Consider the following 13,394-nt stretch of genomic DNA (forward strand, 5'->3'; position numbering starts at 1 on the left):
GGAAATCCCCCACAAATGACACCATTTTGGAAACTAGACCCCCTAAGGAACTTATCTAGATGTGTGGTGAGAACTTTGAACCCCCATGGGCTTCACAGAAGTTTATAACATAAAGCCATACAATTAAAAAATCATATTTTTTCCACAAAAATGATCTTTTCACCCTCAATTCTTATTTTTCCAAGGGTAACAGGACACTAAAAGCTATTGTGCAATTTGTCCTGAGTACGCTGATACCCCACATGTGGGGGTAAACCACTATTTGGGCGCATGGCAGAGCTCGGAAGGGAAGCAGCGCCATTTGACGTTTTTGGCTGGAATTGAGATCGGACACCATGTCGCGTTTGGAAAACCCCTGATGTACCAAAACAGTGGAAATCCCCCACAAATGACACCATTTTGGAAACTAGACCCCCTAAGGAACTTATCTAGATGTGTGGTGAGAACTTTGAACCCCCATGGGCTTCACAGAAGTTTATAACATAAAGCCATACAATTAAAAAATCATATTTTTTCCACAAAAATGATCTTTTCACCCTCAATTCTTATTTTTCCAAGGGTAACAGGACCCTAAAAGTTATTGTGCAATTTGTCCTGAGTACGCTGATACCCCACATGTGGGGGTAAACCACTATTTGGGCGCATGGCAGAGCTCGGAAGGGAAGCAGCGCCATTTGACGTTTTTGGCTGGAATTGAGATCGGACACCATGTCGCGTTTGGAAAACCCCTGATGTACCAAAACAGTGGAAATCCCCCACAAATGACACCATTTTGGAAACTAGACCCCCTAAGGAACTTATCTAGATGTGTGGTGAGCACTTTGAACCCCCCAGTGCTTCACAGAAGTTTATAACGCCCAGGCGTGAAAATAAAAAATTCGTATTTTTTCCACAAACATGATCTTTTAGTCACCATTTTTTTATTTTCCCAAGGGTACCAGGAGAAATTGGACCCCAAAAGTTGTTGTCCAATTTGTCCTGAGTATGCTGATACCCCATATGTGGGAGAAAACTACTGTATGGGCACACGTCGGGGCTCGGAAGGGAAGTAGTGACGTTTTGGAATGCAGACTTTGATGGAATGGTCTGCGGGTGTCATGTTGCCTTTGGAGAGCCCCTAATGTACCTAAACAGTGGAAACCCCCCACAAATGACCCCATTTTGAAAACTAGACCCACTAAGGAACGTATCTAGATGTGAGGTGAGCACTTTGAACCCCCAAGGGCTTCACTGAAGTTTATAATTCCAGGGCATGAAAATAAAAAAATCGTATTTTTTCCAGAAACATGATCAATTAGTCCCCAATTTTTTCATTTTCCCAAGGGTAACAGGAGAAATTGGACCCCCAAAAGTTGTTGTCCAATTTGGCCTGAGTATGCTGACACCCCATATGTGGGAGAAAACTACTGTATGGACACACGTCGGGGCTCGGAAGGGAAGCAGTGACGTTTTGGAATGCAGACTTTGATGGAATGGTCTGCGGGTGTCATGTGCGTTTGGAGAGCCCCTGATGTACCTAAACTATTGAAACTCCCCACAAGTGACCCCATTTTGGACACTAGACCCCCCACGGAACTTATCTAGATGTGTGGTGAGCACTTTGAACCCCCAAGTGCTTCACAGAAGTTTATAACACTCGGACGTGAAAATAAAAAAATCATTTTTTTCCACAAAAATGATATTTTTGCCCCCAATTTTTTATTTTCCTAAGGGTAACAGGAGAAATTGGACCCCATAAATTGTTTTGCAATTTGTCCTGAGTAGGATGATACCCTACATGTGGGGGTAAACCACTATTTGGGCGCATGGCAGAGCTCGGAAGGGAAGCAGTGCCATTTGACGTTTTTGGCTGGAATTGAGATCGGACACCATGTCGAGTTTGGAAAACCCCTGATGTACCAAAACAGTGGAAACCCCCCACAAATGACACCATTTTGGAAACTAGACCCCCTAAGGAACTTATCTAGATGTGTGGTGAGAACTTTGAACCCCCATGGGCTTCACAGAAGTTTATAACATAAAGCCATACAATTAAAAAATCATATTTTTCCCACAAAAATGATCTTTTCACCCTCAATTCTTATTTTTCCAAGGGTAACAGGACCCTAAAAGTTATTGTGCAATTTGTCCTGAGTACGCTGATACCCCACATGTGGGGGTAAACCACTATTTGGGCGCATGGCAGAGCTCGGAAGGGAAGCAGCGCCATTTGACGTTTTTGGCTGGAATTAAGATCGGACACCATGTCGCGTTTGGAAAACCCCTGATGTACCAAAACAGTGGAAATCCCCCACAAATGACACCATTTTGGAAACTAGACCCCCTAAGGAACTTATCTAGATGTGTGGTGAGAACTTTGAACCCCCATGGGCTTCACAGAAGTTTATAACATAAAGCCATACAATTAAAAAATCATATTTTTTCCACAAAAATGATCTTTTCACCCTCAATTCTTATTTTTCCAAGGGTAACAGGACACTAAAAGCTATTGTGCAATTTGTCCTGAGTACGCTGATACCCCACATGTGGGGGTAAACCACTATTTGGGCGCATGGCAGAGCTCGGAAGGGAAGCAGCGCCATTTGACGTTTTTGGCTGGAATTGAGATCGGACACCATGTCGCGTTTGGAAAACCCCTGATGTACCAAAACAGTGGAAATCCCCCACAAATGACACCATTTTGGAAACTAGACCCCCTAAGGAACTTATCTAGATGTGTGGTGAGAACTTTGAACCCCCATGGGCTTCACAGAAGTTTATAACATAAAGCCATACAATTAAAAAATCATATTTTTTCCACAAAAATGATCTTTTCACCCTCAATTCTTATTTTTCCAAGGGTAACAGGACCCTAAAAGTTATTGTGCAATTTGTCCTGAGTACGCTGATACCCCACATGTGGGGGTAAACCACTATTTGGGCGCATGGCAGAGCTCGGAAGGGAAGCAGCGCCATTTGACGTTTTTGGCTGGAATTGAGATCGGACACCATGTCGCGTTTGGAAAACCCCTGATGTACCAAAACAGTGGAAATCCCCCACAAATGACACCATTTTGGAAACTAGACCCCCTAAGGAACTTATCTAGATGTGTGGTGAGCACTTTGAACCCCCCAGTGCTTCACAGAAGTTTATAATGCCCGGGCGTGAAAATAAATAATTCGTATTTTTTCCACAAACATGATCTTTTAGTCACCATTTTTTTATTTTCCCAAGGGTACCAGGAGAAATTGGACCCCAAAAGTTGTTGTCCAATTTGTCCTGAGTACGCTGACGCCCCATATGTGGGAGAAAATTACTGTATGGGCACACGTCGGAGCTCGGAAGGGAAGTAGTGACGTTTTGGAATGCAGACTTTGATGGAATGGTCTGCGGGTGTCATGTTGCCTTTGGAGAGCCCCTAATGTACCTAAACAGTGGAAACCCCCCACAAATGACCCCATTTTGAAAACTAGACCCACTAAGGAACTTATCTAGATGTGAGGTGAGCACTTTGAACCCCCAAGGGCTTCACTGAAGTTTATAATTCCAGGGCATGAAAATAAAAAAATCGTATTTTTTCCAGAAACATGATCAATTAGTCCCCAATTTTTTCATTTTCCCAAGGGTAACAGGAGAAATTGGACCCCCAAAAGTTGTTGTCCAATTTGGCCTGAGTACGCTGACACCCCATATGTGGGAGAAAACTACTGTATGGACACATGTCGGGGCTCGGAAGGGAAGCAGTGACGTTTTGGAATGCAGACTTTGATGGAATGGTCTGCGGGTGTCATGTGCGTTTGGAGAGCCCCTGATGTACCTAAACTATTGAAACTCCCCACAAGTGACCCCATTTTGGACACTAGTCCCCCCACGGAACTTATCTAGATGTGTGGTGAGCACTTTGAACCCCCAAGTGCTTCACAGAAGTTTATAACACTCGGACGTGAAAATAAAAAAATCATTTTTTTCCACAAAAATGATATTTTTGCCCCCAATTTTTTATTTTCCTAAGGGTAACAGGAGAAATTGGACCCCATAAATTGTTTTGCAATTTGTCCTGAGTAGGATGATACCCTACATGTGGGGGTAAAACACTGTTTGGGCACATGGCAGAGCTTGGAAGGGAAGGAGCACCATTTGACTTTTTCAACTCAGAATTGGCTGGAATTGAGATCAGACGCCATGTTGCATTTGGAGAGCCCCTGATGTGCCCAAACAGTGGAAACCCCCAATTATAACTCCAACCCGAACCCCTAACCCTAATCTGAGCCCTAACCCTAGCCCTAGCCCTAAGGCTGTGTGCACACGCTGCGGATTTTGCTGCGGTTCCGCAGCGGTTTTGGCTGCTGCGGACCCGCAGCAGTTTCTGCTGCGGTGTACAGTACCATGATTCCCTATGGGAATCAAAAACCGCAGTGCAGACGGTGCGGAATTTTCCGCGCGGATTATCTGCGGTTTTCAATCCGCAGAAAGAATCCGCACCTAATCCGCAGCGTGTGCACACAGCCTTACCCTAACGGGAAAATGGAGATAAATACTTTTTTTTTTAGTTTTATTATTTTTCCCTAACTAAGGGGGTGATAACGGGGGGTTTGACTTACTATTTATGGCGGTTTTTATGTTTGGCGGCTGTCACACGCTAAAAGACGCTTTTTATTGTAAAATAGTTTTTGCATCACCACATATTGTGAGCTATAATTTTTCCGTATTTTGACCCACCGAGTCATGTGAGGTCTTGTTTTTTGCGGGACGAGTTGACGTTTTTATTGGTACCATTTTCGGGCATGTGACATTTTTTGATCGCTTTTTATTCCTATTTTTGGGACGCAGAATGAACAAAAACCAGCGTTTCATGAATTTCTTTTGGGGGGGTGCGCTTACACCGTTCCGCGTGCGGCAAAATTGATAAAGCGGTTTTATTCTTCGGGTCGGTACGGTTACAGCGATACCTCATTTAGGTCGTTTTTTTATGTTTTTGTCGGTTTTATGCAATGAAAACTATTTTATATAAAAAATAATTATTTTTGCATCGCTTTATTCTGCGAGCTATAACTTTTTTATTTTTTCGCTGATGATGCTGTGTGGCAGCTCGTTTTTTGCGGGACAAGATGACGTTTTCAGCGGTACCATGGATATTTATATGCGTCTTTTTGATCGCGCGTTATTACACTTTTTGTTTGGCGGTATGATAATAAATCATTATTTTTTGCTTCGTTTTTTATTTTTATTTTTTAAGGAGTTCGCTCAAAGGGTTAACTAATGGGACAGTTTTATAGGACGGGTCATTACGGATGTGGCGATACCTAATATGTGTACTTTTATTGTTTTTTTTTATTATTATTTCCAAAAAATGGATTTATTGAGGGAATTTTTTTTTTTTTTTTTCTAATTTATTTGGCGATTTTTTTTAATTTATTTTTACATTTTTTTTTAATTTTTTTTTTACTTTATTACATAGTCCCAGGTGGGACATCACTGTCCTGTGACAGATCGCTGATCTGTCACATCACAGATCACTGTGACAGATCAGCAATCTGTCACAGGCATTGAAGAAGACTTCCTCTTGCCTGCGCTTTGCAGGCACTGAGGAAGCCAGCTTCCTCAGGTCCCCGAAGGCCCCCGTCGCCATCTTGGATCCGGGGGCCTGGAGGATAGGAGCCCCCCGCAGCAGCGCTGCACATTGCGCTGCCGTGGGGGGCTCAGGGAAGCACGGAGGGAGCCCCCTCCCTGCCGATAATCAGCTGACACCCGGCCGCGATCAGCGGCGCTCACCACGTAGGCGCCGCTGATCGCGGTAGACGTACTATCCCGTCCACGGTCATACGGGCCCGGGTACCGTGGACGGGATAGTACGTCTCATGTCAGGAAGGGGTTAATCCCGCTTTCCTGTTCACTCCAGAAGTTCTGAGATGAATGCAGGCATTCCTTCCCTGTGTGTTTGTTATTTTTTCCCTTATCTGTAGAGGAGGAGCTTCACTACTTATCATGAACATAAACTGCAGCACAGATTCATCTCAGCTAAAAGTCTAGACCTTAGATCAGGAATAGGACAGACATTTATAGGACATTTCATAACTTTCCCAAATTCTTATGAAAAAAAATATTCCCCACAAACTGCTTTGAACTACTGTACCCAATTTATTATATATTTTAGGAGTCGGAGTCAGTCCATTTCATACAGACTCCAACTCTGACTCCACAGCCCTGGGCGGCCCAACAAGTTTTTTGGTTTAGGGGGCAATCACTTTTTTACACAGTGCCCTATAGGTTTGGATTTCTTTTTCCCCTTTTAATAAAGACCTTCATTTATAAACTGCATTTTGTGATTACTTCTGTTATCTTTGTCTAATATTTGGTGATCGGAAACATTTAAGTGTGACAAACATGCAAAAAAATAGGAAATCAGGAAGGGAGTGAACACTTTTTCACACAACAGAATGTGACTACTCCCCCATCATCCTGTGACTAGGCCCCCCCATCATTCTGTGTATATATACTCCCCCATCATCCTGTGTATATGTAACTACTCCACCCATCATCCTGTATAAGTGACTACTCCCCCATCATCATGTGTACATAACTACTCCCTCTTCTTCCTGTGAACATGACTCATCCCCCATCGTCCCATGTACATGACTCCTCCTTCATCGTGCTCCCTGGCTGCCCTCCCGTGGGGGTCACTGTGTCTTGCTCTCCCGCAGGGTCCCCGCTCTCAGGGGGTGATGGAGCCGGCGGAGGTCTGTGATCTGGTAAGTGTCTCCTCCTACAATGCAGCGCTGCACAGTGATGATGAGCGGGGGCAGCACTGACCTCCCGCAGCTCAGGATGTGATCAGATAAGTAGTAGGCTATGGTGTATTTGCCGCTCCCGTGCTGTACCTGCCCCCGTCACTCACTGCCCCTTCCCTCTACAGGGGCAGGTCACATTCGAGGACGTGGCGGTACACTTCTCGGAAGCAGAGTGGCGGTGGCTGCACGACTGGGAGAAGGACCTGTACCGGAGCGTGATGAAGGAGAACTATGAGACCGTTACCTCGCTGGGAGGCACCTGGCATACGGAGAGCTGCGTACCAGGTACGTGCGGCTAACGGCTCATTGGTCAGATCGCATGGAGATGGAGCTCCAGGCTGTGGCAATATAAGGGGTGGATGACACGACTACTCATTTCAGGGCTCCCGGCACAAGTGTGTGACGTCCTGCTGGTCCGAGGAGCAAGGAGACCCCCGACATCTGTGAAGGAAGAGAGGGGTAAGTGGGAGGGTCCTGTGATGGGGACGTTTACGTATCATCCCCTCCCCCACTGTCACTGCGGGCCCTCACCTGTGGGACTCCTCCTTTTCATGCGAATGCATTCTTATCAAAGCCTCATTATTTCCATGATCTCTTCTGTGTATCACGTGGCGCTCACTGATATCTCTTCTTTCAGATCGTACAGATTTGGACACGTCTTCTATCCGGACGGTGATTATAAAGGAGGAATCTGTGTCTGCTCCGTGCATCAGCCACAAATTGCTCAGGAGGAGGAGAAGGAGACAAGGCGCCTCCGGCCCGAGGCTGGTGAAGGAGGAGGAGCAGGATGCGGACTGGCTGCCCGTCCCCTCATCCCTGAGTCGCGGCCTCAACGCCTCCTCCCAGAACAAGATCTTCCTAAAGCGGAAGTCGGCATCTGTGCTGCTGGACTGTTACCGGAAGCAGCGCCAGCCAAACTCTGCCTTCCCCTGTAGCGTCTGTAAGAAAACCTTCCCCAGCCGTTACCGTCTCCGCATTCACTCCCGAGTTCACACCGGGGAGAAGCCGTATATCTGCCGGGACTGCGGTAAGGGATTCTCCCGCTCGGACTATATGAAGTTGCACCGCCGGCTGCACACTGAGGAGAATCCATACAAGTGTCCCGAATGTGGCAAGGGCTTCTCTGACAAAGTCACCCGGAGGAAGCACCTGAGGGTCCAGCATAACCGTCTGGATCGAAGATTGAAGGAAGTGAGACGTCTCCTCCAGCAGGACACCACCGGCCGCCCCGCTGATTTACCACCCAAGAAGCTGCATATATGTGACGTGTGCGAGAAAGGCTTCAGTAAATCCTACAATCTGAAGGTCCACCAGAGAATTCACACCGGGGAGAAACCATATCAGTGTCCCAAGTGCGACAAGAGCTTCTCACAGAACATCCGGCTGAAAATCCACAAAACCACACATGAGGAGTGGGCGCACGAAGCTGGACGCTTTCGGAGAGCCAAACCGACTGCTCCTCCGGAAAGGATCCACAAGTGTCATGTCTGCGAGAAGAGCTTCGGTAAGTCCTACACCCTCAAAGTTCATCTGAGAATCCACACGGGGGAGAAGCCGTATCAGTGCGAGGAGTGCCACAAGTGCTTCTCTAAGAACAACCTCCTCACTGTCCACAAGAGAATCCACAGCGGAGAGAGGCCCTACCAGTGCATGGAATGTCCTAAGAGCTTCAGCGTCATCTCCCACCTCCGTGTCCACAGGAGGACCCACACTGGAGAGCGGCCGTACCAGTGCACTGAGTGCACCAAAAGCTTCAGCGACTATTCCTCCATGGTGCGGCACCTCAGGGTGCACTCTGGTGCCAAGCCATACCTGTGCACCATCTGCAGCAAGAGTTTCCGTGAGAAGTCCCACCTGACCGTCCACAAGCGCACGCACACGGGCGAGCGGCCATACAAATGCGATGAGTGCGACCGAGCCTTCAGTGACTGCTCCTCTTTCGTTGAGCACCGGCGAAATCACAGCGGTGCGCGGCCTTACAAGTGTGAGGTGTGTGACAAGAGCTTCACCAAGGCCTACACCCTGAAGATCCACAACCGCGTCCACACCGGCGAGCGACCCTACAAGTGTAACCAATGTCTTCGGAGCTACAGTATCAAGTATCACCTGAAGGTGCACGAGAAAACTCACAACATGGGCCCCCGTGTTCGCACTGCCCCCGTTAGGCCCAGAACTATATTAGTAGAGTAGTCAGGATGGCGGCTGCGTTCCCGCCTCTGCGCGTTTTACGGTTTTTATTTTGCATGTTCATAATTGTCAGAAACTTCTTATTTATTTTTAATAAATAGCTTCAGCTCTGAAATCACGCCCCGTGTGAGCCGCCGACATGGTGCCGCTGGATGCCGCAGGAGAAGTGGAGTGGGGTGTACCCACTAAGAAAGCTGATCATAGGCCGGGATTACTCACAGGATCAGACACAGGTCACACCGCACACCGTCTGGGGGAGAATGAGTTTGTCATCCTGGTCCTAAAATGTCAGGTGGCAGGGTCTTGTCAACCTTGGTCCCTTTCTTCTAGTTGCCGGAGGGGGGTATCCCCTTAGAGGCCATCCTTTTAATAGCTCTGCTGCAGAATTCCTTAAAATCATGTCACCTGCACCCCCATCCCCATTGGTTCATTCCTCTCCTGAATTACTCTGTGCTGCCGGAAGAGCCTATATCTACTATGTAATTACAGATGTGACCATATTAGATGATGTGCGCACATATCTCCTGAAATACTCTGTGCTTCTGGTGACCTCTACTTCTTCCACTAAGTAGATTCAGATGTCTCCCCCTAGAACTTTCATGTCAATCTCTGGCTCATGGTAATTACAGTGCCTTGCGAAAGTATTCGGCCCCCTGGAACTTTTCAACCTTTTCCCACATATCGTGCTTCAAACATAAAGATACCAAATGTAAATTTTTGGTGAAGAATCAACAACAAGTGGGACACAATTGTGAAGTTGAACGAAATTTATTGGTTATTTTACATTTTTGTGGAAATTCAAAAACTGAAAAGTGGGACGTGCAATATTATTCAGCCCCTGTAACTTAATACTTTGTTGCGCCACCTTTTGCTGCGATTACAGCTGCAGTCGCTTGGGGTTTGTCTCTATCAGTTTTGTACATCGAGAGACTGAAATTCTCGCCCATTCTTCCTTGGCAAACAGCTCGAGCTCAGTGAGGTTGGATGGAGATGGTTTGTGAACAGCAGTTTTCAGCTCTTTCCACAGATTCTCGATTGGATTCAGGTCTGGACTCTGACTTGGCCATTCTATCACCTGGAGACGTTTATTTGTGAACCATTCCATTGTAGATTTTGCTTCATGTTTGGGATCATTGTCTTGTTGGAAGACAAATCTCCGTCCCAGTCTCAGGTCTTTTTCAGACTCCAACAGGTTTTCTTCAAGAATGGTCCTGTATTTGGCTCCATCCATCGTCCCATCAATTTTAACCATCTTCCCTGTCCCTGCTGAAGAAAAGCAGGCCCAAACCATGATGCTGCCACCACCATGTTTGACAGTGGGGATGGTGTGTTCGCGGTGGCATTATTGCCAAAAAATTTGATTTTGGCTTCATCTGACCAGAGCACCTTCTTCCACATGTTTGGTGTCTACCAGGTGGCTTGTTGCAAACTTTAAACAACACTTTTTATGGATATGTTTGAGAAATGGCTTTCTTCTTGCCACTCTTCCATAAAGGCCAGATTTGTGCAGTGTACGACTGATTGTTGTCCTATGGACAGACTGTCCCACCTCAGCTGTAGATCTCTGCAGGTCATCCAGAGTGATCATGGGCCTCTTGGCTGCATCTCTGATCAGTCTTCTCCTTGTTTGAGATGAAAGTTTAGAGGGACAGCCGGTTCTTGGTAGATTTGCAGCGGTATGATACTCCTTCCATTTCAATATGATCACTTGCACAGTGCTCCTTGGGATGCTTAAAGTTTTGGAAATCATTTTGTTTCCAAATCCGGCTTTAAACTTCTCCACAACAGTATCACGGACCTGCCTGTTGTGTTCCTTGGTCTTCATGATGCTTTCTGTGCTTCAGACAGAACCCTGAGACTATCACAGAGCAGGTGCATTTATACGGAGACTTGATTACACACAGGTGGATTATATTGATCATCATTAGTCATTTAGGACGACATTGGATCATTCAGAGATCCACAATGAACTTCTGGAGTGAGTTTGCTGCACTGAAAGTAAAGGGGCTGAATAATATTGCACGCCCCACTTTTCAGTTTTTGAATTTCCACAAAAATTTAAAATAACCAATAAATTCACAATTGTGTCCCACTTGTTGTTGATTCTTCACCAAAAATTTACATTTGGTATCTTTATGTTTGAAGCATGATATGTGGGAAAAGGTTGAAAAGTTATAGGGGGGCCGAATACTTTTGCAAGGCACTGTATATTTGACCCACAACTTTATACTGTATGGGCCACTATGTGGGCCTTTTACTGTACGGAACACTATATGGTGCCCATTATTCTGTATGGAGCAGTATGTGGTCATCATACGTCCTCATACAGCACCATCCTCATACCCCAGCATCATCACACCACACCATCCTCACACTGCACCGTCCTCATACAGCACCGTCCTCATACAGCATTGTCCTCATACAGTACCGTCCTCATACTGCACCATCCTCACACCGCATCATTCTCACACCGCACAGTCCTCATACAGTATTGTCCTCATACCGAACCATCCTCATACTGCACCGTCCTGTCAGGAACACCGCACTGAACTTGCTCAGAGCCAGTGCGCGTATCCTGAGTAAAGCGAACTGTGCTCAAAGCTACCTGTGGAGCGGGCAGCAGCCGGTAGATGCGTACTTCAGAGCCGCAGGACCTACAGCACGAGACTGCTAGGGGCGTGGCCTAAACTCCACAGAGCTAGGAGCTGCAAGAAAACTCCTAGCAGGGTAAGGCTGGTTTCACATTAGCGTTGAAACAACGCTGCGCACTGCGTCGGTAAGCCCCGCCCCGATCCGGCTCCCTGCCCTCCCCATCCGGGATCACCGCCTACTTTCGCATTTGCACGCATGTGATCGGCGCACCCTATCTTTATCATAGGGTGCGCAGATCATGTGCTGCCAGTGTGAAAGTAGCGTGCTGCGCACTTTTGACGGTGCGCCGTGCGCGCCGAAATGCAACATGCTGCATTTCGGCGCACCGTCAAAAGTGCGCAGCACGCTACTTTCACACTGGCAGCACATGATCTGCGCACCCTATGCTAAAGATAGGGTGCGCCGATCACATGCGTGCAAATGCGAAAGTAGGCGGTGATCCCAGATGGGGAGGGCAGGGAGCCGGGGCGGGGCTTACCGACGCAGTGCGCAGCGTTGTTTCAACGCTAATGTGAAACCAGCCTAACTGCGAGACAAAGTTACCAAGGGGCATAGACAGGGAGGATAGTCAGGACGTAGCCAATGAGTCACACACAGAGAGCTGCAAAGGTACAAGAGGGGCGAGCAGAGAGTAGTCAGGTCACAGGCAATGAGTCATACACAGAGATAATAATGCAGTACAAAATCAACAGGCAAACTCATAACGGGAAACAGAACCGGATCAGAACCATATAAACAAGCTATAACAACAAACAGGCACACAGGGGTCACCACACTAGGCCAAAGGCAGAAGTATAACTGGCAGGGATTGAAGCTTCCCAGGGGTTTAAGAAGCTCTCCCAGAACCAGAAAGAGGCCACAATCATTAACCCCAGGTGTGCAGGTCAAAACCTGCACCGAGCTCCAGACATTAACCCCCGGTGTGCAGCTCAAAAACCTGCACTGGGATCATGACAGTACCCCCCTCTCAACGGGGGGCCTCTGGACCCCCAGGCTTCCCCGGGTACTTGGCATGGAAAGCCCGAACCAGGCGATCTGCATGTACCGAGCGAGCAGGGACCCATAAGCGCTCCTCTGGTCCATATCCCTTCCAGTGGACCAAGTACTGCAAAGAGTGGCGCACCCGCCGAGAGTCCACAATATGTCCGACCTCATACTCCAATTGACCCTCCACCAGCACTGGAGGAACAACAGGCTTGGAGTTCTCTTTGACAGATCCTGCGGGTTTCAACAGAGATTTATGGAACACAGATATTTTTAAGGAGGCGGGGAGACGCAACCTATATGCCACTGGGTTGACTATCTCCATAATCTCGTATGTATCAATGAACTTTGGTCCCAACTTAGCTGATGGTACCTTTAAGTTGATGTTACGTGTGGAGAGCCAAACCTCTCCCACCTGAAACATGTCTCCCGAGGCTCTCTTTTTGTCCGCAAAATATTTGTATCTCCCCTGGGCCCGAGAGATATTACGCCGGACTTCAGTCCAGAGGTTTTTTAACCGTTGAACGGACCCCTCTGCCCCTGGACAACGGGAATCCACCCGAGAAAACTCCCCAAAATGCGGATTAAACCCATAGTTAATCAGGAATGGGGACATGTTGGTGGACTGACTCACCCGGTTGTCAAAAGCGAATTCAGCCCACGGTAACGCATCACACCAATCCTCCTGTCTGGCGTAGGTCAGACACCTGAGAATTTGTTCCAGGGATTGATTGGTGCGTTCTGTCTGACCATTACTCTCCGGGTGATATGCCGACGAGAAGGAGAGTGAGATGCCCAATTTC

The 13,394-nt window shown here is 47.3% G+C and overlaps 1 protein-coding gene across 4 annotated transcripts in view; it reads left to right on the plus strand.

Moving 5' to 3' along the window:
* The window catches only part of LOC141065385 (uncharacterized), a 55,297-nt gene extending 46,227 nt beyond the window's left edge, over positions 1-9,070 (plus strand). For 2 of the 4 annotated variants that reach the window (XM_073557850.1, XM_073557848.1), the window contains 3 exons: positions 6,894-7,053; positions 7,150-7,227; positions 7,406-9,070. In XM_073557850.1, the coding sequence (XP_073413951.1) occupies positions 6,987-7,053; positions 7,150-7,227; positions 7,406-8,958 (1,698 nt within the window). In that variant the 5' untranslated portion in view covers positions 6,894-6,986 and the 3' untranslated portion in view covers positions 8,959-9,070. Of the gene's footprint in view, positions 1-5,807; positions 6,730-6,893; positions 7,054-7,149; positions 7,228-7,405 lie in introns of those variants that run through there. The other 2 variants (XM_073557849.1, XM_073557847.1) reach the window with 2 other exon arrangements.
* The last annotated feature ends 4,324 nt before the right edge of the window (positions 9,071-13,394 follow it).

The sequence above is a fragment of the Dendrobates tinctorius genome, unplaced genomic scaffold, assembly GCF_039654945.1.
Source record: "Dendrobates tinctorius isolate UK_male_01 unplaced genomic scaffold, ASM3965494v1 ptg000251l, whole genome shotgun sequence".
Lineage (NCBI taxonomy): Eukaryota > Metazoa > Chordata > Amphibia > Anura > Dendrobatidae > Dendrobates > Dendrobates tinctorius.